Source organism: Hyaena hyaena, unplaced genomic scaffold (genome assembly GCF_003009895.1).
Source record: "Hyaena hyaena isolate Hyena2069 unplaced genomic scaffold, ASM300989v1 scaffold_227, whole genome shotgun sequence".
Taxonomy (NCBI): Eukaryota; Metazoa; Chordata; class Mammalia; order Carnivora; family Hyaenidae; genus Hyaena; species Hyaena hyaena.
The window spans coordinates 2,081,865-2,108,326 of record NW_024080859.1 but is presented as its reverse complement, the minus strand read 5'-3'; the positions used below and the strand labels follow the sequence as shown (position 1 = coordinate 2,108,326).

Genomic DNA, 26,462 nt, shown 5'->3' with positions numbered 1-26,462 from the left:
GTCTACACCCCATGAGGTCATTCCCACTCTCCAGTCCATGGGCGTTGAAGTGAAAATGAGGAGCTGAAAAACCGCATGCAATAAACAAGAAGGAGCAGCCAACAAAATCTCTTAAAATCTCAGAAATGTTCAATAAACATTTGCAGAGCGAGAAAATAAATAACATCACGAAGGAGCCAGCAGCTCCCTTCTCCCCTCGTGTGATTTGGGTTCAGGTGCATGTGTCTCCAGGCAAGTCACATGTCTTGAAGGCAGGCTGGTCCCAGCTCTCTGACGGCTGCCAGCAACTGTGCGCTTCTCCCTCCCCCGGCAGGTGCCCCATGCCCTCACTGGACCGCTCCTGCCCTTGGAGGGCCCTCCAGCTTCATGCTTCTCCATCCTGGCTCCCTTCCTAGACCAGCTGCCCAGAGCCTTGGTTCCTCTCCTCTGCTCACAGGAGCCGCTTTGCCAGACAGCCAGCCAGCCAGCCAGCCAGCCAGAGCCCCTCACCAACCATGCCACTGAGGGCCAACAGCTGGGAACTTGGGCTCACCCCCAGCTGGGTCTGATCAGCTTGGCGGCCAACAGGAAAACCCAGGGCCTCTGGGAGCTCGAGGGGGAGGCGGCTCGATCCCAGCCCCGGCTGCCAGACGATGCCAGCCTGTCCACTCGACAGAAAAACACACGCTGGCCGCCTGCCCCGGGGTGTTTCCAGAAGAGAAATTTAATCTAATTTACATACTTCTAGGTACATCGATAACCAAAATGTGGCCACTGAAAAAAGTTAAAAGATCAATCAGCTCCCGGTCTCTAGCTGGCCCAGGATTGCAAAATAAAAAGATCCACGTTCCTTATTCTCTACACAAAACGCGTTTTTAAAAAAGTGAAAGGTCTAGGGAGCTATACATAGAAAGCAACAGTGAAAAGGAGGAGGGGAGTGGGGGTGGGGGAGGAAAGTCCCATCCCCACCCCCTCCTGGGCCCCAGAGCCCCCCAAGGCTCTGGGGGGCCTTGACATGGCAGGAGGCAGCTGTCAGCTCTGAGCTCTTCCAGGCTGGGAAGGCCCCTCTGGGGGTGGGGGGGGGGCGGCCAACAAGGATTTCCGTGGCATCATGGGCTCAGTGGGGGGCTCCCAGGCCCCAGCAGGCCCTCAGAGGGAGCGTGCCTTCCCCTGAGCAAGCACCGTGGGATGATGTGGTCGTTTGACTCAGGAACCGGGGGGCTAGGGCAGATCCTGGGTCTCACGAGGTGCGTGCGTGCATGTGTGTGCCTGTGCGTGTGTGCGTGTGTGTCTGTGTCTGTGTCTGCGTGTGCGTGTGTGAGAGGATATTCACAGGGGCACGAGGGAACCAGGAGAGGGGTCTTTGGGGTCTTTGCAAATGGCCACGGATGGCAAACATAGCCCCGCTTGGCTGCCAGTGCGGGGAGCGCTGGCCTTTCCCCCCCTTGACCAGATCAGCTGCCACCACACGAGACCTGGCCTCTGCCCTTGCTGGACCAGGCAGGCGTGGGCTGAAGGAAGATGCGCTGTGTGTGGCCCCAGAGCCCTCGGGCTGGGGGAAGGGCCACTAGCTGGCTCCTGGTGCCCCGGCTGTAGTGTGCCCGGCCCCCAAGGGGTGCCGGTTTGAGGTTTTGGCTTGCTCCTTTGGAAACGGAAAAGAAAGAGGGAGGAGAGGGTAGAACAGACGGAGGAGAAAGAGAAGACAGAGGTGGCACGAGAGGGGATTTGGAATGCTTCTGTGTTAGGGCGCCTCTGCCGCCGCTGTCTGTGCCTGCGGGGCCCGGGGCTCCTCGGGTGGGGGGTCCGCTTTGGAGAAATTCATCTCCAGGATGTGCCGCTGTAAGTGCCGCACCCACTCCTCCTGGATAGAGAGGGGCCCCTGGAATTCCACCTCACAGAACCTGTGTGGAGGAACAGAGAGAGAGAGAGAGGAGTGGCCACTGACATGAGGAGAGGCCGAAGTGTAGCCCGGCCCACGTCCCTGAGCATCAGGCACACTCACCGCAGCTCAGTGTGGACAGAGCAGACCCAGGATTTCCGGGAAGGGGCCCCTCAGGGACGGTACCTCTACCCTTCCCAGGCTGATGGCAGGACCCCTACAGACCCGCATCATCTCTATGCTCAGGGCAGCCTGGGCGCTGATGCTGGGAAAGGGCCATCGGGCTTGCAGAGGCCCTCTGCCAACTGTGAGTGAGAGGGCAGAGACCCCAGAGCAGCAACCCCGACCTTGCCAGGCTCCAGGACAGAAGGATGGCAGCTGGCGAAAGGGGCTCAGGCACTAACTCACACCCACCTTGCTCAGGCCCCCAGCTCACCAACTCCCTGCGCTTGAGGCCCCACGGGAGGCCTCTCGGAGCAGGGACCCAGGACCTGAGCCTGGGGCTCCAGAGACTTGGGTTCAAATCTTACTTCTGACTTGGCCTATATGGCCTGAGGCCACCTAAAGTGTCAGACCTATTTCCTGGCCTCTGAATGAACTAAGACCTATTTTTTGTCTTAATCAGACAAGCACTTGTTGAGTGCTTACCATACGTCAGGCATAACTCAAGTGCTTTATAAATATTCAACTTTTTAAACCTCATGACAAACCTATTAGGTAGGTCTGTTGTCAACCCCATTATACAGGTGGGAGCATTGAGGTTTGGAGCAGAACGCCCTTGCCCAAGGCTACTATGCTGGTTAAGTGTCAGAGCCAGCCCTGGAACCCAGGTCTGCTTGGCTACAAACCTCAGGGTCCCAGCCTAATGCTCTGAGGTGCCACCCTCTGTTAAGCCCTTAGCCTGGGTCCAGCCATGCTCTGAGGCAGTCCTTGAAGCTACATCTCCTGACCGCCACCAACCTCTGGGCTATTCAGAGGTTTTGGGTAACCAAGGCCCAGGTGGGTGGTCTTTCTCCCCCCACCGCCCCCAGGGGGCCACATACCTGCACTTGAGGGTGTAGATGTTGCCAACAAACTTGACCAGTGATGTCTGGGGGGGACGGGGTACCAGGGAGGGGACCGGCCGGACCCGGGGTGGGGGTTGCCGCACCTCCTCCAGCTTCTGATGTAGATCATTGGCCTCTTCACCCCCCCGGACCGCAGAGGCGTCTGGAGGGCGGGCTTGTCGGCGCTCAAATTCTGAGGCAGGGAAAGGTACGGAGACGGACAAGACATAAGCCAGAGGGCAAGACTCCTGGGAAGGTTCCTGCCTTCAGCAAGCATGGTGTGAAGGCTGTGGGGAACCGTAAGACAGGACAGTTGCTCACTGGATGCTGCCCGGGTCTGGGGGAGGGTTGGGGAGGGGAGAAGAGGTGGGATGGTGGCCAGAGGAATAGGGGTGCAACTGGGTAAGTGACACAAGGCAGATGCACAGCAGAGAACCCCGGCGGCCGGTGCCCCTAGCCCTCAAAACGCCCTTCCGTCAGCACTCACTGTTGATGTTCTGCCGCTGGTGCTCCTCAGCCTTCACAGTGCCTGGCGGGCTGGCTGCCAGAGGCCGCTCACCACTGTCGGCTGCCCGGCCAGCCTCAGGCCCTGGCTCACCCCCAGCACTGCGGCCCACCACAGCCAGGCCCCCGGGTGCCAGCCCTAGGGGCGGCCGCTTGTCACTGTCGCGGCCGTGGCCGGCACTGCGGAACTTCTTGGTGAAGGGGCGGCCGCCCTGGATGTAGCTGCGGTAGGCCCCCACCTTCTGGGGCCGGTGCTTGATCCACTCGCTCAGTGTCTCAATGGGTGAGCCGTTCACACACCACTCGGTCACGCCAAACTGCCGCAGGTGCGCCCGCGCATGGCTGGCCAGGGCCTTGCGGTTTTCGAAGTAAAGGCCACACAGCTCACAGCAGGCTTCGGTGGCTGCAGGCAGAGGGGGTGCTGCTGAGCCCCAGCCCAAAAGCAACTGAAGTACCCAGAAGGCCCTGCCCAGGTCAGGAGTCAGTCCCGCCTCCCACCGGAGCCTTGCCACCGGCCCCTGCTGGGGGTCAGTGTGTGCGCGGCACTGCCTGGCCCTGTGGGCCCCAGCAGGTGCCCTCCCCGGACCCTGCCACTGGCTGCTTACAGGAGTGGGAAGTCTTCTCGTGCAGGGTCTTTGCCTTGAAGGGCAGTTCGGTCTGGATGTAGGTCTTGGCCTTGACCTCTGCTGGGAGGAGGCGGTCCTCCTGCAGGGGCCGCTTGGCTGCCACTGAGCCCAGGTAGCCAGTGGCTGTGGGCTTGGCACCGGTGATGGGTGCCAGGCTGAGCTCTCGAGGAACTTGGGCCGGCCCAGCTCCTGGTTTGCCTGGGCGGCCAGCCATGGGCGCCAATGGCAGGGGGGCCTGCAAAGGCCCTGGAGCAGCCGTGGGGGGGCCGTCCTCAGCCAAGGCAGGGGCCAGGTCTCCAGCGGGCGGCTCTTTCTTGATGAGGCACGGTTTGGACTTCTTCTTGAGGATCTCCCGCAGCGTGTCGATGGGCGAGCCGTTGACAGACCACTCGGTCACGCCCATCTGCCGCAGGTGGGAGCGCGCATGGCTGGACAGGCCCTTGCGGTTCTCGAAGAACTCACCGCAGAACTCACAGCGGATGTCACGCACAGGCTCTGCCCGGGACGCTGCAGGGGGTCCAGGGTGGAGGGAAGGGGAGGAGAAGGAGGCGGCTGCGGCGGGAAGCCTCCAAGCTCAAGGCTAGTGTTAAGTGCCTGGCTGTCCCGTCCATACAGCCCCAGACCCAAATGACCCGCTCCCTCATCCACTTCCAGGAGCCCCTGTGTACATTCAGCCCTTCTGCCTGCTCTGTCACCTCAGATTCTAGCTGGCTTCAAGATGACCCCCTGTGACATCATGAAGCAGTGAGGAACAAGCGCTTCCTTGATCCTGGGCTCAGACTCCAGCTCGGCTGTGACCCCCTTATGTTATGCTGGGCTACGCTGGGCAAACCACTTTCCCTCTGAGCCTCAGTTTCCTCCTTTGCAAAATGCAGATAGAAACTTCCACCTTGAGGGAGCAGTTCAAAGCACATGGCATAGCTGGTACGAAATGCACATGAGCACTTCAGACAGCGCAGCCCGGGCCATCCTCACCTGCTCAGTACACAACTCAGCCAACTGGAGCAGAAAGAACACAGTGACATGCACAGTATAATCACTGCATACGTACCAGGCACCGTGCTAAGTGCTCTATACCACTTTGGAACTATTCAGCGCTTGGACCATGCTTATCTTCATCTCCAAAAAGAAGAAACTTGCCCAAGGTCACATACTGCCAGACTGCTGAGCACTTAACTTGAACCTGGCTCCCAATGTCAAGCACTTAGCAACCAGGAATGTCAGAAAGACCGTTCAGATGCCCACTTAGAGTGTCCACACTCCTGCTGCTGGCAGACATCACTAACTGACCCCTGCAGTCTTTCTCCCCGGAAATCTGGTTGGCAGACACTACCAATCAATTAAGATGGGCCCAAGAGATAAAATCTCTTTGCCATCATCGAATGGCACAATTCAGCCTCCCCCAAGTGGAAGAAAGAGAATCAAGAAGCAGCTCGGCTGGGGGTCTGCACAGCAAGAATGCACAGCTAACACCTTGTCCTCCGGACCTGTGCATCCGCCCTTCTGTTTCTACCGTGGGCGTGCAGGGTACCCATGAAGTGTTGGAACGAGGATGGGGTTGGGGGTGGGGGGGAGACCCCTCTACCTGTTCTCACGGCCCTGCCCCGGGGTCACACTTACACAGGTTCAGGGGGGCCATGTCTTCCCGCGGCGCTGCCCAGGGACCCTCGGATGGGTGCGGCTCCCCGTGAAGGGCCCCTGGCAGCATCTCCCGTTTGATCTCCACCCGCATTTGTTCAGGCTTCAGCTTCTTGGGCAGGGAGGGTGCGGCCAGGCCTGGGAACATCTTCCGGGCCGTAGGAGGAGGAGAGGCAGTTGGTGAGTGGCCCAGGGGGCTGCCTGGTGGCGGTGGCAACTTCTTGGCCAGGGGTGAGAGGTGAAGGTCTGCAGGGCTGCGGGCTTCCAGCGAGCTGCCAGGACCTCCGCTGCCCATCACCTTGGCCAGGGCTTTCGGGCTGGGCCCTGGTGGGTTAGGGGGGCCACCAGGCCGAGACTGGGTCCGTCTCTTGAGGATCTCCCGTAGTGTGTCAATGGGTGAGCCGTTGACATACCACTCAGTCACACCCATCTGCCGCAGGTGGGAGCGTGCGTGACTTGACAGGCCCTTGCGGTTCTCGAAGAACTCACCGCAGAACTCACAGCGAATGTCTCGAGCTGGCTCTGGGCCTGAGGCTGCAGCAGGAGAAAGGAGTAATTAGCATCGTGGGCACCATTAGCATCATCGCCTGTGGGTCTCCTGGTCGGCTGGGCATGGGCAGCAGCATGCCCACAGGCTGGGGTGGTGGTGGAGGGCAGGTGCAAGCGAGGGAACTGAGGAGCGGGGTGGGGGCCAGACACTCAGCAGGAGCGAGGGGAGGCTCCAGAGAGCGCACGGGCCCTCGCTCCTGGCAGAGAAGGATGGAACCAAGACTCCACGGCTCTGAGGGTCCCGACAAGGACGGGGGGGGCAAGAGGGCGGGAAGTAGCAGCCTAAGTGCCAAATGCCATCCAGACCAGGGGGAACCCTGGGCACTTTTCCACACCAAAAGGTAGCACCCCACCCTTGGCCTTCATTCTCAGGGAAGGTCACAGTCATGGAGGTCAAAGGCCAAGAGAGAAGGCCTAGCAGCCAACTGCCATCAAAATCTCTGGGCAGAACCAGCCCACTGCCAAGGGCCCCTGTCTACTCCCTGCCCCAGCAGGAAAGGAGTAGGGAGGGGGCTGCGACCCCCCCGGGAGGGGCTCCAGGGCCCGCAGGGAGGAGGGAGCGGCTGAAGCGAGAACCTACAGAGGTTGAGAGGAGACGGCTCCACATCAGAGGCCCAGAAAATGCCGGCGGCGGCCGAGAGGTCCTGCTTCCCCCAGGGGCTGGCCATACCCGCGGCCTTCAGCTTGGCCTTCTTGGCCGGCGGTGGGGGGGGGAGCAAGGAGAGGGCCGCGGAGGTGGGAGGAGGCCGCCCCAGCTGGGCCAGGGTGCCGCGCCCGGGTGGGAGGCGGATCTGGACGCCGTCCCTCCTGATGAGCCCGTGGAGCACGTCTATGGGGGATCCCTTGGCGTCCGGGTCGCTGACGCCCAGGTGGCGCAGGTGGGCGCGGGCGTGACTGGACAGGCCCTTGCGGGTCTCAAACCAGGCACCGCACAGCTGGCAGTCCAGCTCTCTGCCCCCGTCACTATCTAAAGCTGCGGAGACAAAACACAGGGGGGGGTTCACGGCCGCCACCTTGGCCGGCCCTGGGGGACTGAGGCAAGAAGACCTGATGTGATTCAAGGCTGCCCAGGCCATTCGGGGTCCAAGACTTGTGCCGCAGATTTATTTTAAGAGGTTTTGGGAAACAGAAAGTCCTGTTCCCTGCCTAGCCCTTTGGGATCAAGGTGAGTGTGCAGAGCTGAAGAACATGGCGTGGACAGGCAGTGGCCAAGTTCCAGTAGCACAGTCTGATGCTCCCAGGCCCTCTTCCCTGGGACCCCAGCTTTGGGAGCTGCATGGGTGCAAAGCAGGGGCCGTGCCCAGCTGCCAAGCATCATACAGCAAAGGGCAGACCTGCTCAGGGCCTTGCTCCTGAAAGCACAGCAGACAATGGAAGCAACTTCATCGGAACATGAGGTGCCAAGTGGGGTGCCTTGTTGGGCAGGGGGCCAGACCCTGGGCTCACCCTCAAACTCACACGCAAATGTGTGAGAAGGCCTGACTTCCTAAGGGACATCCATGCTAAACCTGCTCACTGCACCCGGGGTGGGGGTGGGGTCTTCCCAAACCCTACTCTGCCAAGCCCATAGGTAGCCCGGGAGGTATGGCTCCACCCACGGGTACGGTAGAGGTGCCTCTGCACACCATAGCCAGGAAGGTGTGAAGACAGGACTGACTACAGGACTGCCTGCCTGCCTCTAGGACCCAAGACCCCCTTCCTGGGAAGCCAGGCCCACAGGAGTTCTGTTTACCTTCACTGCCCCAACCCTCAGGCTCAGAGAAGGTCAACGGAGTCCCTAAGTAGCGAGGGTGACCCTGACAGGCTCAGCGGCCAAAGTCAGGCCTCCAGGGAGAGGAACAGCAAAGTAAAGTGGGAGGCAGGTGGTAATATGCTGCATGGCCAGCCCAACAGGAGACACAACGCTCTGACCAAAATTCTGACCCAGTGGACCCAGGACGTAGGAGCTGCAGTCCCCATTGTCCCCACCCTGGGCTCTGCAGCCCTCCCGGTGCCAGGACCTCCCTCAGCTCCCAGGACCCGCACTCACTGAGGTTCAGGGGCCCTTCATCCTCAGACTGGGGCCACTGTGCCTTTGGGGAGGCTGGCCGGGGGCTCAGGGACAGCTGGGGGCTCTTGTCCTCGGGATTCTTGGGGGTAGGGGAGCCTGCCAGGGCCAGTGGTGCCTTCTTGAGGAGAGGGGAGTTAGGTGGGTGGGCCAAGCCTTTGGTCGAGAAGCCAGGTGGTGACTTGATGGCCTTGTTGACAGCAGGAGCATCCAAGGGCTTGGCCAGGGCAAGCAGGCCAGGCCGGGGAGCCCCAGCGATCACCTCCTTCGGTGAGTTGGACTTCTTAGACAGGCCTGGGGGCAACCCAAGGGGTGTGTCAGGCAGGCCCTTTTGCTTCACGAGCTCGTAGAGGAGGTCAATGGGGGCACCGCTGCTCTCCGACTCGGCCACCCCCAGCTGCCGCAGGTGGGAGCGCGCATGGCTGGACAGGCCCTTGCGTGTCTCAAAGCAGGCACCGCAGACCTCGCAGGTGGTCAGGCTCTGAGCTGGAGGGCGAGATGAAGGCCAGGAGAGCTGGCTGTGAGGCCCCTTGAGCCCTGCCCTCCCACTTCTCCACTCCCACCAAAGACTCCACTCACCCAGGCTCCCCGCAAGCCTCCCTGATCCTTAAAATGACCCTAATAAGGCAGGAATCCAATTTGCAAATAAGGAAACTGAGTCTCAGAGAGGGAAGAGTTATGCCCAAGGGCACACAGCAGCAGGAAACAGAGCCCTCTGTAGTCCAGCCAGTGGAATACCTTTCAGATACCCAACATACCCATGTGTCCTGGCAACAGGTGTTCACACAAATAAATGCTGACCTGCAGCCACACAGTCTCCAGAGCTGTCCCAGCCAGCCTCTGCGGCTCAACTCATGCCCCAGACATTGGGCTGGAGACCACAGCCATAGCCCCCGTGGTGCCCTGTACCCGAGAGCCCTTATCCCTGCCTGTCTCCTTCTCTGCCTCCCTGCTCCCCAACTTCAGTGACTCCAAGGACAAGCGTCAGGTCTGTTTTGCTCCGCTCACATCTCTGGGGTCCAGCACGGTGCCCGTAACCACTCAGTCATGGTCTGAATGTCAACACGCAGATGAGAAAATATCATGCAAAAGATCACACAGCTAACGAGGGCCAAAGTCAGCAAACGAACTGGGTCTGAGTGTCAGCTCTTGAACACCATGCTCTTTCCTTGGATGTCCCTCCCTCGCCCAGTAAGGGTACAGCTCAAGGCCATGCATGCCCAGGGCAGCAGAAGCTCGAGAGAAGACGGCTGGGTATCTCCTCAGTGTCTTGGACTGAAGAAAAAGCTGATGACCCCGCGCTAACCCCCAGACCCAAGAGTTCCCTATGGAGCATGTCCAGCCTCACCAGCACCCCCACCTTGCCACCTGGGCCACTCACCCTTGAGATCTGGCAGTTCCTGCTTGCTGCCATGAGGAACCTCTGCAGCCACTTTGCTGCTCAGCCGATTGGCCACCTGCTCCAAGGGCCCAGGGACAGGCAGGCTCTTCTTGGGGAGCGGGGGGGAGCCCAAGTCCATGGCCACCATTGTGTTTTCCTCTGAACCCAGGCCTGCGAGGTTAGGAAGACAGGCTCAGCCCAGGCTGAGTGTGAGCCGTCTGCCCCTGTAACACTGAGAGTGAGGGCGTGGAGCCTTCTTCCTCATCCTTGGCGGCTGCTCTCACCCTGGGAGGCGACTCACCCCCATGAAAACAGAGGATCCATCCATAACCCCCAGCACCAGTAAGACACAGGGATGTCACAGCTGCCCTCTGACAGCAGGGACCAGGAGCAGCTTCCACGCACCAGAACACGGACTGGCTGGGCAACACAGCGCTAGGACACCATCTCTCTCTGGGCAGAACTTGTGCAGGGGAGCATGTCAGTCCCGGGGGCGGGTAGGTGATAGTCAGAACGGGAATCCAGTAAGAGAAGGCCGAGGTCAGAGGCCAGAGAAGCAGCACAGAAGGCGAGGAGCCAAGGACAGGAAGGAGGTTCCACATGGGACTCTCCACCAGACAGGGGCTGCAGAGACAACTCTGGGCTCGGTAGGAGTCTACTTATCACGAGCTGAGACCCAAGTGGGGTAAGGTGAGAACTGGGAGCCTGGACCGGCAGGGATCTGAATGCAGACAGGAAAAGTGGGAATCACAGAACTTTGTCGGAAGTTTCTGAGACATCCGTCTGGCCAGGAAGCTTCCCTGAAGGAGCCGTGTCTGAGAACAGGGAGTGAAAGGTACGTTTTCACGGTCTAATCTTTCAGAGAAGGGGGCCTGCGTGGCCTGCGGAGCCCCAGGTTTAGCGTTCAGGGCGTGGAGACAGCTCTGAGGATGAAGGAACCGTGTGTCAGGTGGGGCTTTGGAGGCGTTCAGCGCTATGAGCAGGAAGCCACGCAGGTCCTCTGCTCAGTCTGAGTCCTACGGAAGCAAGGAGGAGGCAGGCAGGGGAGGCCACCGGGGTACGGGACACCGAGGACTTTGTCAAAGTCGCCCGGTGGAGTGGGCGCGTCTGTCAGATGGTGTAGGGTCCGCGTCTGAAGTGACTTGGAGTGGGTTTCCGGCCGGAGGGACCGAGACTGAGGCGAGGGGCGCTCCCGGGGCTCCAAGGGGGGACAGGGGACATCTGTCAGACGGGGCGAGGGTCCCACGGAAGGGCGGCGGAGAGTGTTTCTGAAGCCCGGGACCCTGAGAGCTCCGACAGGAGGCCCGGGGCCCGCGCAACCGGAGGGCCTGGGGGGGAGGGGGAGTCCTGAAGACTGGAGGGCGGGCATCGGGGGGGCGGCGGCAGAAGGCGGGCGGAATGCCGACTTTGCCCTCCCCGCACCCTCCCCGGCGCGGGCTCTTACCCGGCGCGGGCGCCGGCCCGGGCCCCGGCTCCGGCTCGGCCTTGGGCCCGTCCCGCGGCGGCGGCGGTGGCGGCGGGGGCGGGGGCGGCGGCGGCGGCGCGGGGAGGGCCGCGGGGCCCGGGCTCGGGGGGCTGGGCGGGGGCGCCCCAGCGGGCGCGCGCTCCCGGGCGCCCCCCGCGCGCGGCCCCGCCGCCGCCTTGCTCTCCGCTTTTGTCACTCGGCACTGGGCGGTGGAGGCGGCCATCTTGGCTCCGGCGCACGCGGGGCGGCCGCCCCAGGCGGGAGCAGCCGAGCGCCGAGCGCCGCCGCCGAGCCCGCTCCGTTCCGCCCCGCCCCTCGGGGCGCACCCAGTGTGGCCGGCCGAGCGCCGAGCGCCGCGAGCGAAACACTTGTCCCGGCCCAGCGGGCCGGGTGGGGAGGGAGGGGGGGCGGACCCTCAAGGAGCCGCCCGCACACGGGCTCGCGGAAGCACACAAGCCGCGCTCAGCTCGGCCGCCAGCTGCACCCCCACACCTGGCCTGGACGGGCCGGGACACTCTTCCCCAACCCGGGACATTCCTAAGGATAGAATGGGAATCCTCCGGCCACACGCATTTGCTTGAACAGCATTCAGGCTCCTGGAGCCTCGGCGCCTGGAGCTAGAAAGTGCGCCGGGACCCTGTTCCTTTCCCTATCCTGGAAGACTCCCCTCCGTGTCGGAGATCCTGGAAGACACCACATCACAACTACGAGGATCCCACAACATCATCCTGGTGTCCACATGTCCCCGCCCCAGCCCCTCCGGCGCCGTCCTGCAGTCCTACGGAACTCCCCACACGACCGCCGGCACCTCATTTCAGGCACAACCTGCTTCTCCCCAACACCAAACCGATTGCCCCCAGCGGGTCCTTGACAGCTGGGTGGGGCCAGAATATGACCGTGGCCCCGCCCCCAACCTGGCACCCGCCCCCTACGCCCCACTTAGGTGGGAGATGCTTCTAAGGACAAACGTGCAGGGCGGGTGCCAGGACCTAGCCTTAATCTGGGGCATCCTTCCTCAAGGCAGGACTTCCAGGATCTTCTGAACCACTCATTAACAGCCCTCCTGCTCATCAGGTGTTAACTGGTGTTAACCAGCCTCCCCGCGCCCCCCACCCCCACCCCCCGACAAAGCTAGGGTAGTACCAGACTGAATCCTGACACCCCAATGGCTTGGCTGGCTCCATCAGCACTAACTAGGCACGTTGGTCTTCTGGTAGAAACAAGGTGACCAAAGCGGAACCTGACTGCTGGGCACATGCTACCATCTCTGGTGGCCTGACCCAGGTACCAAGTAAGGAGTGTGAGCCTGACATTCAGACCTCTACCAGAGTGACAGAAAAAGAAGGCGGCAGGCCGGAGTTTACAAACTGCCTCTTGTGCCCCCCAGTCACCCTCAGAGCCAGCTCCACTCCTCAGTCACCCCGAGACACCACAAACATAGCCAGGTGTGTGAGCTGAATGCCCAGGGCAAAGCCTTCAGCAGAGGTCACATCCCTACTCTGTCTCTTTCGAAACTGTGACCTCAACCAACCACCATGCTCTTTCCGCGCCTTAGTCTCCTTATCCAAGGAGGAGAGGGGGCTTTGATAGTGCCACCCTCCACTTTGCAGACCCTCAGGTCCCCTTCGCCAGTAAGGGGGCTTACAGATGAGTCCAGTGGAGGTCAGAGTACACATCTAGGTAGGACCCTGGGAGCTGCAGGTAGGAGAAACAGAAGGAAACCTCAGCCCCAAGCAGCCCCTGGACAGTTCCCCCTTTTCAGGGACCTCCTGCGTTCCCCAAAACCCACCTACTCTTCACCGCCAAGTTCTCTGCTTCAAGATTCAGTAAAGGCTCCCACAAAGGCAGGCTTTGCAAGGCTGGGGCCTTCACCTTTCTGCCCCCTCAGTGGTGCCCAGCCCCAGGCTCCTTCACCAAACTATTACATCTGGATTTCCCAAGCCATCTTCCACTGGCAGAGAGCACCGAACATGGTTCAGAAATCTAAATCTGCTGCTTTGTGGCAGTGTGGCAAAGCAGATGACCCACAGTCTCCTCCATAAACCAGAACACAACAATCCTTAGCCCCTTAGAATCGTTCCGAGGCATAAATGAGCTGAAACTTTAAGATACACAAGCACAAAAGGTATGGGAGGGGTTATGCTGCCGGACAAAGTAGACACCAACGAAAATCTAGAATGTGTCTGCACTATCTGACAGAATTGCCACTAACTTTGCACTGGCCACGTTTCAAGTCCTCACCAGCCGTATGTGGCCAGTAGTGACCTATAGAACACATATCTAGAGAACCTTTCCATCTCAGAAAGTTCTATTGGACAGCACTGCTCTAGATAGAAGACATTTTTAAGACCAAGGATGGTAGAGCCTGCCTTGTCTGGGGTTTCAAATCCCAGGTCCGCCACCTCTGGCTGTGCGTCCCTCGGCAAGTTAATTAATCTCATTGTGCCTCAGTTTCCTCATCTGTAAAATGGGGATTATAATAACACCAGCCTTATAGCGTTGTGGTTAAGTATATAGATAACTTTGTGTTTGTAAAGTGCTTAGAACATATCACGTTCCTCATAAAAGCTGAATAAGCATGCGTTAAAGTCACTGTCAGGCAGGGCAGGCACTAACTGGGTCCAGAAGTAGCCCTGGCCCAGCCCGTGAGTAAAAGAGAAATAACCCATACGTGGCAGGGCAGTTGTGAGGACAGTTGTCAACATACTTTGTAAAGTGACTTGAAGCCCTACCAGGAAAGCGGAGTGGCTGACCCCCTCCTACCCCTCCATCTCTCTGGGCCCCTGAGGAGGGTCAGGGCCCCAAACCCCCTCTGCACCCTCTCTCCTTACCATCTCCGTAGGCTGGCCCGGGGTCCTCAGCCCAGGTGGGTGGAAAGGGCACAGCAAGAGGTAAGCGGGGCCGGCGGGAGGTCAGGAAGCCACCGGGCGACCCCCCGGGCTCGCAGCCCAGGGGGCTGGGGGGCCGCTCGGCAGCGGAGGTGGCCAGCAGCTCTTGCAGGATGTTGATGGGTGAAACGGTGAGCTCCCAGTTAGTGATGCCAAAGTCACGCAGGTGGGCCCGGGCGTGGCTGGAGAGGCCGGCCCGCGTGTCGAAGCCAGCCCCACAGAAGTCACAGCGCATCAGGCTGAAGGTGCCTGGGTCGAAGTTAGCCACTGTGGAGGGAGAGAGGACATGGAATGCCTGGAGGGGTGAATCTCTGGCCCTAGCCGTCCGTCCCTGTTCCCAGGGGTGCTCACCCTCCACCCTCCACAGATCACACAGCAAGTTGCATCCCTGACCGGGGACACCTCCCTTTCCCTTTCACGCTCCTGCCTGCATGAGCTCACGGGTCCTCCCGCCCTCCTGCTCCAAGAAGCCTTCTCTGCCTGACCTTCTAGATTTCCCTCTACTTAGCTCTCAGCATCAGGGGCTCCACCCTCAGAAACGCTTCTCCAGTTGTGGATTTGCAATCTTTTGGGCGAGTGTTCGATTAAGATCCTTCTCGTGTCTACGGTACATGCCAATTTTTGCTCACTGTCACTCCAGTGCTGTCAATTAAATCTTTGTTGAATGAAGAAATGGACAAATGGATGCCCTCCTCTGAAAGTCAGCTTAGACCCCCCCCCCAAAAGCCCCAGGCGGAGTCAGGGACCTCCTCTCAGTTTCCCCAGCCCCCAGCTTCCCCCGTCACAGCCCTGGTCACTCACCACTGTAACTGCCTGGTTTTGTGGCTGTCTGCCCCCTGCCCCCCAGTGCACGCACACACATGCATGCCCGCGCACACGCACAAACACCATGCGAGCACCTGCCCCCAAGCGGGATCCACATCTGCCGGCGTCAGAAGCACCCAGGGCAATCATGTTGGAGACCCAACTCCAGAATCAGAACCTGGGTGCCTGGGAATCCGCATACCTCACGGGCTGTCCCAGGGGGTTCTGAAGCCGGCCAGGGCCCCACACACTCCTATTACTGGGCCGGGAGCTCCAGGGGAGCAGGGACCGCTGTCTCATTCCCTGCTGTGCCTGCCCCCAAGTGCCCAGAACAGAGGGGACCTCTCTCAATAAATATTTGCTGAGTGCAGACATCAGTGAAATACCCTGCCTGGGGCTGCCTCCTCTGCCCATTCTCCTTCCTCCAGCTGCTGGAAGGGCCAGGGCACCGGGGCGTCCCCACACCTCCACCGATGCAGTGGCCTTTGCTGCGGCTCCCGGTCTTCCAGAAGGGGAGGCCCTGACTTCCCCCTGCTTGGCACTACGGGAGGACTTTGAGTGAGGGTTGCTCGGTTCAGAACTCAGCTGCCCAGCTGTGCATCTCGTGGGCCTCGGAGGGAGGTGGGTGCCAGAGCGAAGCCGCCCTACCTTTTTTCTTCTTCTTCTGGAAGGAGAACCTGCGCTCAATGGCCTTCACCTCCTCGGCAGAGATGAAATGCCGCACATTGTAGCTGACGCCCACACGGTTCAGGTGGCCCCGGACGTGATTGGCCAAGCCGATACCGTTGTGGAAGCGGTCCGGGCAGTAGGGACACTTCCGTTCCTCATGCTTCAGGGCCACTGTCGGGTCCCCATCCAGGAGTGCGTCCAGCCCCAGCGGGCCGCCCAGCGGCGCATCCAGAAGCAAGAAGTCCAGGGGGTGGGTGGCCCCCAGCCCCAGCTCCTCGGCCGGCAGCCTTGGGGGCACCCGGGTGGCTGCAGCCATGACCTGCGGCCCCAGTTTTGCCACCAGCACGATGGGCACCATCCCTCGGAGCTGTTGCCGCTGTGCCCGTGTGGCCTCAGCTGCCCTCAGGGCTTTCCGGAAAGTCCGCTTCAGGTCCAAGGCCAGCTGCGGGATGAGGCCGGGGGCAGCCAGAGGTGGAAAGACCCCATTTTCAGGGGAAAAGTCCATTTCCGAAGCCAGTGGTATGTCTTCCTCCTCCTCTTCGCTCCAAGGGTGTCTCTGATCCCCCAATTGGCCTGGGAGCCCCTGAGGGTGGACCACACTCTTGTTCCTACCGGGATATAGGGAGTAGGGGGCAGATGCAAGAGGTGAGGGGAAGGCTGGCCTTCCCGGGGGCCTCTGATCTGAGCCGTGCAGCAGTGGCTTTGACAGTGGGAAATCCCTCACGCCCAGCTGCTGGCAGCCTGGGCCAAAGGCCAGGCTGGGGTCATATCCAGCAGGGTTCTCCTGCCATGTGGGGGCCAAGAGCGGCTCAGCTTTGCCAAAGTAGTCCTCAGCAGCATCAGAGAAGTGGGCATATGCCTCCTGGCTGGTGCCCGGCTGGCTGGCAGGGTCCTCCTCAAAAGCCTCGGCATCCTCCTCCCAGTGGGGATGGGCATGCGCAAGCCTCATGTGCTCCCTGAGCAGGCTCTCGCTGGGCGCAGGGAAGCCACAGAAAACGCAGCCACTGAGCCCGGAGGAGGCCCGGTAGGGTCGATAGGCGAGGGTGGTGGCATCAGGGCCTGGGCTGCCAGCCCCGCTGCCGCCCCCGAAGGGCTCCCTGGCAGGCTGGCCCGGGAGCTCACGCACATGCAGCTTGGCGTGCTGCACAAAGGCCTTGGAGGAATTGGTGCCAAAGATGCACTTGGGGCACTGCAGCCGTGCCTCCCGGCCCTCATCGCCCGGGACCTGCTTCAGTTTCTGGATCTCTTCGATGATCTTCTCCCGGGAGGCCTGGTGCAGCTGGCGGTGCTGCTCCAGGGCACTTGGGTCGGCAAAGGCCCAGCCACACTCTCCACAGGCCAGCGGGGCCAAGTCAGCGGGGGGCTCCTGGCCCGGGGCTCGGCGGTGCTGGCTCATGTGCTCCAGAAGGTGCTCCTTCTGCTTGAAGTAGATGCTGCACTCGATGCACGGGAACACGGCCGGCTCCTCGTCCTCGTCCTCACCCGGGCTGGCCACCCCCTTGGCCACCTCCTCCAGCAGCTCGCACAGGTAGGGCCCCGTGCGGACCGGGGCCAGCAGCGGCTGCAGCCGCTCCACGGACGCCTCTGAGTTCACTGTCCAGGTCTGCGTGGCCACCTCCGAGGCCGACCTGGGCAGGCCCCACTCAGATGGCTGGGCCAGCCCTTCGAGGTCGGCCAGGTGCTCTCTGGTGTCCTCCACCAGGGTCACATCCAGTGACTTAGCGCTATCTTCTACCGGCACGAGCACCGTCCTAAAGGAGGTGAGGGGCAGGGGCTGGGGCGGCAGGTCCAGGTGCAGCCCTGCATCCTGGGGTGGGGGCTGCTCCTCCGTGTCTCGGAGCCAGTCGAACCTGGGGTGGCCCCGGGGGGCCTTCTCCAAGAGCTTCGGTTCACCCTGATGGTGCGAGAACCTTCTAGAGCCCTCAAGCTCAATGTGGGGTTTCACGGTTCTCACAATGACCGAGTCCTCGAACCTCCGCTCAGATGGAAGGCCCTCCCTGGCTTCCTGGACCAGGGGGTGCTCCCAGGTCCCCTGGCCGTCAGGGGGGCCGGGGAAGTGGCCCAGGAGGTGGGGTGGTGGGGAGCCCGGCCGGAAGTCCAGGCTGCCTCCATCCCAGCAACTGCAAGGAAGTGCCAATTGGGACACAGGTTAGCCACAGGCCTCAGTTTCCCTTCCGGGGGCAGGGGAGGGGGTCCTCCCCAGAGACCCAGCCCAAGGGTGGCCTCAGAGGGGCCAGGAGCGGGGACGTATGGGGAGGGCGGGTGGCGCTTCCAGAGCTGTCGGACCAAAACCCACATCCAGCTCCTAGGCTGCACCTGTCTATGAGCCCCATTGCAGGGTGGGAGAGTGCGCAGGGCCTCCCAGGGGCCACACCAGGGTCACGAGGCATGCCCTCAAGTCTGGTGGCACAGTCAACTCTCATCTGTCCCCCAGAAGGGCCCAAGGCTCTGGTCTGTGCCCCCAAACTGGGGTGATTCCGTTCCTTTAGTCTCACCTCTCCAGCAAATTTGGTGTAACTCTGTGGCTCAAACACCTCAAGGGAATGCACTTTTCCCCCCTGCAGCTCCCTTCTTGGAAGGGTGGAGTCAGGAGTGGTTGAAGGGTCCTGCTCAGCCTCTGGCCCCAAGGACCCTGACCTTCTTTGGGGGATGGGGGAAGGCAAAGCAACCTCACTGGGCCTCAGTTTTCCAATCCTACAAATGGGGACGAGTCCCAAAAACCTAGGAGCTTCTGTGTCCTTATGCAGCACCTACGGAGCTTTCTCGTATCCATAATCAAAGGAAAGTTCGCATGAGGTACGTGCTCATTTAAACCATAACGGCTACGACCCTTCAAATGGGGACCTTGGCCCGGTGAAGCGTAGGGAGAGGACACAGCTCAGTGCTGGGGGAGCGCTTCGCTTCACCAGACGCCTGGCTCCTGGTGACCCACAACCAACGTTGGGCTCTTGTAATGACTGTCCCTGATAAATCTCTCTTCATTCTCAGGACCCTGCCTCCGAGAGGGGCTACCAACCGTCCCCACCGAACAGGTGGAGACATGGCTCCACCACGAGGCTGAGTGGAAACCACAGGGTCACCTCTCTCAGCCCCACCGGTGACACATGATACTAACAAGACCACCCCCTCAGGCCCATGGCAACGATAAGGTGGGGACAGGTGGGGTAAACCTGTGCCAAGGAGGCGAGTACACAGCAAGCGCTCAACAAATGGGAGCTATCATTTAACCCAGTGCAACTATTATTTGCCTATGAGCACCCCAAGACTTAATAAAGTCGCTGCTGTCACCACTGCTGTCACTTCCTGCTCCACCTCCCTTGGGTCCTCAAGGTCAGCTTGTGAGATGCATCTTAGCGACTCTATTTTGCAGATGGGGAAACCGAGGCTTGGAGAGGCCTAGCATCATGCTAAGGGCCACCTGGCAGAGACAGGACTCCATGGGTCTAACCTTCAGGCTCCTGTCCCTCTGGCCATGCTCCTGGCAGGGATAATGAGAGTTGACTGTCTGTGTTCATCCCAGTCCTCCCCACCGGCTGCACACGCCCAAGGGCTTGTCTGCTGGGAGCCACCTCCTCCTTCCTGGCCTCCTGATTCCCTCCTTTCCCCTTCTCACTCCCGGGGGCTCTGTTGGGCCTAGGCACATCCTGCTTGCCCCCCTGCCCTCCCTGACGTCAGGGCCAGCGTGGCACTCACCAGCTGCTGATCCGATGGGTGGCGGAGGTGGCACGGGGGAGGGCTTCGCTGAGGCCGGGATGGGGCTGCCCGTCTGCAACAGAGAGGGGAGACCCTGAGGGGCTGGGGTCCCCCTGGCCGGGGGTCCTTCACAACACCCCAGCTCCGGGAGCCCTGCGGGGCACCTCGGAAGGGCCCAGCCGGCTCCCCACCCCTCTCCCCTGAGAGGCCTTTGGCCTCTGCACTCCTGAGCCTTGAAAGGGGTTTCTTTGGAAGAGTCTCCTGGGGGACCCCTGGGATGTCCTGCCTTCAACCCTCCTCTCTTTGCCCACACCCAGCAACCAGGGTGATTTTTAAAAATCACACCCTGGTTAAAACTCACCTGACTTCTCATCACACCTATCAGAAAAGCCAGATTCCCAACCACCACCTGCCAAGCCCTGACATGGCGGACCTCCACAGGTCTCTCCAGCCTCAGCTCCCTGTCTCCGACCTGCACTCACTCTGTCCTGACTCCTCTGACTCACCCAGCCCTTTCTGGTGCCCGGGCCTTTGCATCGGCTATTTCTTCTGTTTGGAGAGTCCTTCCCTGGCCACTGACCAAAGTGAGCCCCTATGACTTGCTTTCTTGTCCCTTGATTCGTTTCTTTCTTCAAACTCTCTGAAATTGCCTGGTTCCACCATGGAGGACCGCTTTCCCCTTTCCCCGAGGCCCTGCTAACAGGTGAGCACCCCCTGAGGGCAGAGACTTTTTCAGCTTCCTTCACTGCAGCATCCCAGTGCCTGGTGCACAGCAAGTGCGCAACCAACGCCTGCCAGTTGATGAGTGAGGAGCCCTAAGCCTGAGCTGCAGAGGGCCTGTCCCTGCCTCCCAGGGCCCTTTCCGGGCCTCAGTCCTAGAACCAAATCCCCTCCTGGGACCCCTTACACAGATAGAGCCAACTCTCCATTATCCGCCTGTGGAGCCAACGCCTGGAGTGACCACAGGAATCCTGGCCTGTGCCTCCAATGCCCGCCGCACTCGCCTGACATGTGGGAACGTGCCAGTTGGGGTGCAGGCCAACTGCCTGGGCCAAGGTTAACACACGAGGGGAGCTTGTGCCTCGTCCAGAGCCTGACAGATGCAATTGTTGGATTAGCTTCAATTGGAGGATGGTCCAGGCTAGCTCTTTTTCTGATCCCCTACAGTTCGATTTGCCCAGAAAATTGAGAGCTGACTGTCAGGAGCCAAAGAATTAAAAAGTGCCATCAGGGATGGTGTGGGGAATCAGAAAGTTGCGGTCACTGGCTGAGGGTCTTTCTGCCGAGCCTGAGAGAAGGGCTGTGACTGTCACATGGCCTCTGGAAGGTGAGGGTGGCGAGGGGGGTACATACACTTGCATTTTTAGAGCAGTTTCTCAACTTCAGCAGTATGCGCATGTGGGGTCGGATGATTCGCCGAGCACTGCGGGACACTGAGCAGCATCCGTGGCCTCTCCCCACTAGGTGCCGGGAGCCGCCCCCCTGCCCCGGCCCCTGAAGTCATAACAACCAAAAATGTCTACAGAGATGGCAGAATGTCCCTTGCAGACAGAATTGCCCCCATTTGAGGACCCCTAGAGTAGACTGATGGGGAGCAGAGGGCCAGGCCAGGGGTACACTTGAATGCAGGGGCCAGTGTCAGGGTGGGAGGGTGAGGGGGATGTTGGAGAAGGTGTGAGGGCTGGGAAAGCAAGGCCTGGACCGGCCAAGGGACAGAGATCTCAAAACATGGGGTCTCTTGAGAACACAAGGGTCACAAATATGAGCTACTCGGGGCGGGGGAGGGGGGCGGCAAGCAAGCAATTCAGTGGTCAAGCCCCTGCACAGCCTAGAGGTGCAGGTCTGAGGGTGCCGGCGTCCTGCTTCTGAGATTCTGAGACCCTAGCTCTGGAGATTCTGGGCGTCCCAGATTCGTTGATTCTGTGATTGGCGTTGTCTAAGGATTCCGCGAGCCAGGGGGCTGTGTTGGCCTCTTTGAGCCGCTCCAGCGAGGCTCCTATTTTTAGTGGCAGCATTTTGGAGGAAGCAGGCCAAGCAGGGCCCCGTGTCCAAGACACCTGGGGGCTGGGGGGCTTGCCTAGAGGCCTCCATGGCCAGCGTAGGGATCCAGAAGTCCCTACAGGTCAGACGAGGTGCCCGGATGCAGCCCTTGGCAGTGGTCATGCCAAGGGGCCCTCATGGACTCCTGCTATCTGGGGGTCCCCAAGAGGGTTTGAAAATGAGAGAGGGAAAATGAGAAGGGTGTCCATTTCCAGCTTGAACCCCAAGCCAGGCAGCTTGGCAGAGTGGCCATGAATCTAGATTTTGGAGGCAGACAGATCCAAGTTCAAGGCCCAGTGGTGACTGAAGGGCACATCTTTCCCACTTGTTTCCTCCTCTGTATAAAGGGAACAGCTCCCACCCATCTCGCAGGGCCAGCGCCAGATGCCAAGGAGGTCACACGGTACATGCTCCTTCCAGAGAGGCGGCGGTGGGAGGAAGGAAGGGCTATGAGGGTGCTGGGGTGGGGGGCGGGGCTGGCTTGGAGGTGTCCCAGGTTGGAAGCTGGAGGCTGGACCCAGAGCTCACGCCATGCTCTGATTTCCTCCCCAGCCTGGGGTCCCACACAAGGGCAGAAATAGTGTGTTGTTCATTCCCTGGCCCCCTGGTCCCAATGCCAGGCACGCACCAGACTCCCATCAATCCCGGTGGACCATCTCAGCCCCCTAAGCCTTGGCTGCACCCAAGAGGCCAAGGAGAGAGAGGCCAAACATCAGGTGGGGCCTGCAAGGAGGCTGTGGGGGCTCCAAGTCAATAGCCACAATGGAGGACAGAGAAGGCAGTAGACGCATCCATGTGCAGACAGAGAAGTTTGGAAGCAGCCACTCCAGGAGTACTCTTGGGGGGCTTCAAGGGCAGGGTCAGGGTGAGGCAAGGCCTAGGCTTCCAGGTGGAACAGCAGCCCCAGAGGCTGTTCCTATTTATAGACATCACAAGACTCCTAGGGCAGGTGCCCGAGCCAGGAAGGGGGGTCCAGCAGGCCGAGAGGGCAGCGGGGGAGATGCTGCATCCCAAGCCTAGGCCCTCATCTAAACTCCAGGCTGTGACCCCCCCCCCCAAGTCAAGCCACCCCGTCCCAAGCCCCCATCTGCTCAAGGACATCGTTAAGGGTGGGCCTGGCCCGCTTTGGCAGCCACATTCCCCTCCTCCCCAGGCACATGCGCTGGCGCCTGGCTGGTTCCATGGAGGGAGGGAGGACGCGCCTACCAACTTACCTTCCCCCTCTCTTGCCAGACCTGGGGCTCCTGCCAGGTAGAGAAGTGACCAACTCTTCAGAAGCAGAGAGGATTCTGGGACCCCTGTTTCCCGGGAGCTCTCATAAAATCAAGGTCTCAGGCCTGCCCTGGCCAGTTACATGCCCGGGAACACGGTTCTGCTTCTCTCTGGGGCCTTGGTTATGAATGGTCTGGAGGAGGGGATTGCTGAGGTTCCCTGAGCACTGATCCTCTGCCCTCAGTCTCACCCTGTCACCTTCAGTTGCTGTGTGACACCTTCAGTTGCTACCCATTACTTCCATGCCATTGCATATGTGGAGCCTGATACCTAGACATCCCCTGCCTGGCTGTTCCTCCCCCAGGACTCCTGGGTGGCCCCCAGGCTGGGCTTCCCCCACTGTAGCCCCAGCAACTATGTCATCACACCTGGTGGCTGGTTTGTCTCCCAACCAGATGGCAGGGTCCATGAGTGTGAGGATGGTATGTGTGCGCTGTAAATATCTGAACATCGAGTTGGGACAGGTCCGGGATGCCTTGACACAGCATGGTGGTTAAAGACCAGGGCTGTCAAGTCAGGTTACTGCTGGCTGTGGGATCATGGGAAACTAACTTAACCCCTCAGGGTCTAAGATTTCCCATCTCGAACACGGGATGATAATAATTGGGGCTACCCCACAGGAATCTTTTAAGAGTGACATGAGATGATCACATAAAGGGCTTGGCATGTAGGAAACTCCTAATGAGGTACCTGGAGGTTCCTGGAGACCAAGGCCTGTCGGGCAGGCCAAGGAGATGAAGGGACACATCTGGTGCATCAGCCTGCACTGCCCCCACCACTCTGCTGTTCCTGCCTGCCTTGAACACACCAGGCTCCTCCTCACCACAGGACCTTTGTGCCTGCTGTCCCCCCCCCCACACCTGGCTTGTTCTTCCCACCATTCATTCAACGCTCCACTCAAATTCCACCCACTCAGGGAGGTTTCCCAGGTCCTTGGGGCATGATCCTGGCACTCTGTGTAATATCTCTATAGCACCTGTTACTACCTGCGTTCGCGTTATTTAGATAGTTGCTTATTGCCTGTCTCTCCTACTAGAATGTCAGGGCCTCGTAGGGAGTTTTGCCTCTTTTGTTCATGGTTGTATCCCCAGCACCTAGAACACAGCCTGATACATACTACTTGCTGAGTACTTAATAAAGGAATAACAAATCTTGAGGTGGGGACAGAATGAGATCCCCTTGTGCTGGGTAAACTGAGTCACAAAGGGGTGGTAGCTGGTGTCCCTGACTAGCCAGTCTCTCCCCGGCCACTAGAGGGCATAAGCTGTTTAATCCGTGGCTCAGGAGTAGGACTCACCAAGACAGTGAGACAAGAGGGAGCTGGGATAGACTAATGGGACTGGGGAACACCTGGGGAAAAGTGGGCTCTCAGGGCAGGACACTCAGGGTGCTAAGCTGTGCACCTGTATCCAATTAGTGCGCTCAGAAGAAGGAACCAGGCTGACCTGAGTTCAAGTCCCAGCTCCTTGCCACCCACTGTGGGGGGGGGGATAGGGGGGTGGGAATTTGTCAGGTCATTCATCAGGTCTGTTTTCACAACCATAAAATGGGAAAATAAGCAGAGTACAAAGAGAAGGCTTTGGACCCAAGCAGAATCAGGGTGCCATCCCAACTCCTGCTGGGCTGGGTGACCTAGCCCCCTCTGCACCTCAGGGACCAGGCTGGATGTCCCCCCAAGGGCCACAGGGCCCACCCTCTTACCAGAAATGCCACTTCTGCCATCCAGAATGTCTCGGGGTCCCTCCTTGGTGACAGGTAGGTAATGCGTGGACCGGAAGATGCCACCTTCCCCCTCAGCAGCCTCGGCCCCACCTTCGATGTCTTCCCTCGGTGCTGGGCCGGGCAGTCTCTCGGGGCCACGAGGACGATCTGGGGCGGCCAGGCCGCCTGCCAGGGGCCCATCCATGGATGCTCTCTGCCTGGCTCCACTCAACTGCTGGTCTGGCTCAGCAAGGCATTGTAGGTCTGGAGGCAGAGAGACAGGTGCTCAGGGGAGGTGGGAAAGGGATGCTGCCTTAGTTTCTGCTTCCCGGAAGCCGCAGTCCTCACCCTTGCTACTCAGTGCCTCAGTTTACCTCCCAGCCCAGGAGAGCTAAGTAAATGGTGCTGAGGCCCTATCCAGATGCATTGTAACCCAGAGGTCCCCTTTCTTCTGTATGCCTCCGTCTCCCACCCCACCGTAACTTGTCTTTACACAGCTCCTGCACTGTGCTGCCTCAGTTTACCCCATTTTTACACATGCAAATTCATGCTCCTTGTTTCTTCCAGCATCAAGCGTATCACTTCTCCCAGGTGCCTCCCCTCACACACTGCTGCACTTTCCCCGGTTGTGCTCTCACTTCCATGTACATGCAGATCCTATGTACATGCTTTTGCATGAATCCCAGCCACTTCTACACCCTGATCCTATACACTCTCTCAAGTGGCCCCATCATTACCTCTGCACTTTTCCCACACTCTGACCCCTATCCCCGCAGGACCTTAGGGTTCCCCAGCATTAACCCTTTCACCCTCACACACAGCCTTAAGTGACCCCAGCATTAACCCCTTCTCTTCTCCCCAGCATTATTCCTCATGCATACCCAGCCTGGGCTCCTCCATCCCACCCTCCCAAGATTTCTCTAGTCTGCGGACAAAAACGACGGATGGGGCTCCTGGTCCAGAAAGAAGGACCCTGGGGAGGCCGTGTGTGTGAGGGGGTGGGTGCTGTCCTCTCCACCTATAAATACCTTCAAGGTAACGGCGGAAAGTGAAGGGCAGGAATGAGGCGCCCTCCCCAGGGAGATGGTGGGGAGGCCGGGCCCAGGCAACCGGGGCGGGGCCCGGGCTCCAGGCCTGGCTGCAGGCGCTGCCCTCAGGGGCCTGGGGACTCCCAGGGGGCCAGTCCGTGGCCTGGCAGTCGTGGCGGGGGTCCCTGCCCAGGCCCAGAGGAAGCACCTGCGGGTGCCCACCGGGTGGGCACTGCCCGCGGGGAACAGGCGGGACCGCAACTTCGGAGCACTTTGGCAGCGTGGGAAGGGGCCTCCCGCCTGGACGCCCCCCCGGGGGTCGCAGGGGTGGGGGCGGCGCCGCGCCAGCGCACCCCTCGTTGGGTCAGGGTCCTGGAGACACTCCCTCCGCCCGTGCACTTCGGGGCGGGAGACCCCGTGGGACGCGCCGAGGTGGGGGGGGACACCTGCCCCAAGACCCCCGCTCCTCCCCACCACCAGAACGGCCCCGCCCCCGACCAGGCCCCGCCCCTGCAGGCCCCGCCCCCGCCCCCCGCCCCGGGGGGTCCCGCCTGTCCCGGCCCGGCCCTGGCCTCCCCCTCCCCGCGCCGGCTCCGCCCCGCCCGCGGGCTCCCCAGGCCGGGCCGGGCCTCACCGGGGAGGCGGCGCCGCCGGCCCGGCGCCAGGGTTCGAAGCTTCCCTCCTTGGTGCGGCCGTCGCTGCTGCTACCGCCGCTGCCGCTCCCGGTGCCGGTGCCGCGGCCTCCGCAGCCGCCGCCGCCTCCACCGCTCGGGGGACATTGTCCCTTTAAATCGCTCCCCCCGCCGCCCCGCCCCCCCGGCGCGCCGCCGTGACCTCAGCGCGACAGCCCCGCCGCGCCGCCATGATGAGGAGGTCCAGGCCCCCCCCTCTCCCCCCGCCCCCCCGCGCCGCCTGGGGGGGGGGCGGTCAGCGGGCGCGCCGCCATGTTGGGAGTGGCCAGGCGGGTCACCCTTAAAGGGCCCGCGCGACCTGAGAGTCCAGGGAGAGGGTCTGTTTCCATGACAACACACTTGTCCCCCTGCCCCCAATAGCTCCTCTTCACCCTACTGGTGCTTCCAATGCTAGGCCTGCTAATAGCAACAGAATAGTGAGGAGGGGTCAGAGAAGTTCCCTCATGAGTCATTTATAGGTCACTGAGAACTCCACCCAGCCAATCCTTATCCTTCAGTCCCTTGCCCCCAATCAGCTACCTTCCAACTGCAAGCCTTCTCCCTCCTTTCCCATTATCCACG

At 60.7% G+C, this 26,462-nt stretch overlaps 1 protein-coding gene across 4 annotated transcripts; it reads right to left on the bottom strand.

The window, feature by feature from the left end:
• Positions 1 to 111: 111 nt before the first annotated feature.
• Positions 112 to 25,891, bottom strand: WIZ (WIZ zinc finger). Of its 4 annotated transcripts, XM_039243350.1 has the most exons (13): positions 25,844 to 25,891; positions 24,182 to 24,445; positions 19,169 to 19,241; positions 15,455 to 17,595; positions 13,946 to 14,269; positions 9,650 to 9,820; positions 8,251 to 8,754; positions 6,802 to 7,194; positions 5,655 to 6,206; positions 4,014 to 4,541; positions 3,392 to 3,811; positions 2,902 to 3,097; positions 112 to 1,880 (listed from the first exon to the last, which is right to left on the bottom strand). In XM_039243350.1, the coding sequence occupies exons 2-13, from the start codon at positions 24,384 to 24,386 to the stop codon at positions 1,721 to 1,723; spliced, it is 5,667 nt and encodes a 1,888-aa protein (XP_039099281.1). In that variant the 5' UTR covers positions 24,387 to 24,445; positions 25,844 to 25,891; the 3' UTR covers positions 112 to 1,720. The 4 variants fall into 4 exon arrangements, with proteins under 4 accessions (XP_039099281.1, XP_039099278.1, XP_039099279.1 ...); XM_039243347.1 differs by lacking the exons at positions 15,455 to 17,595; positions 19,169 to 19,241 and having other exon boundaries at positions 25,844 to 25,887; XM_039243348.1 differs by lacking the exons at positions 13,946 to 14,269; positions 15,455 to 17,595; positions 19,169 to 19,241; positions 24,182 to 24,445; positions 25,844 to 25,891 and adding an exon at positions 11,094 to 11,352.
• Positions 25,892 to 26,462: the final 571 nt, after the last annotated feature.

Bases quoted from the DNA above. Each gene is read 5' to 3' on its own strand.
- WIZ (XM_039243350.1), bottom strand. From the start codon at position 24,386: ATGGATGGGCCCCTGGCAGGCGGCCTGGCCGCCCCAGATCGTCCTCGT. The intron at 9,821-13,945 runs GTAAGGAGAGAG...CTAACCTCGCAG, and splicing joins CGGGCCAGCCTACGGAGATG to GCCTGGGTTCAGAGGAAAAC. The intron at 8,755-9,649 runs GTGAGTGGCCCA...CTCGCCCTCCAG, and splicing joins GGAACTGCCAGATCTCAAGG to CTCAGAGCCTGACCACCTGC.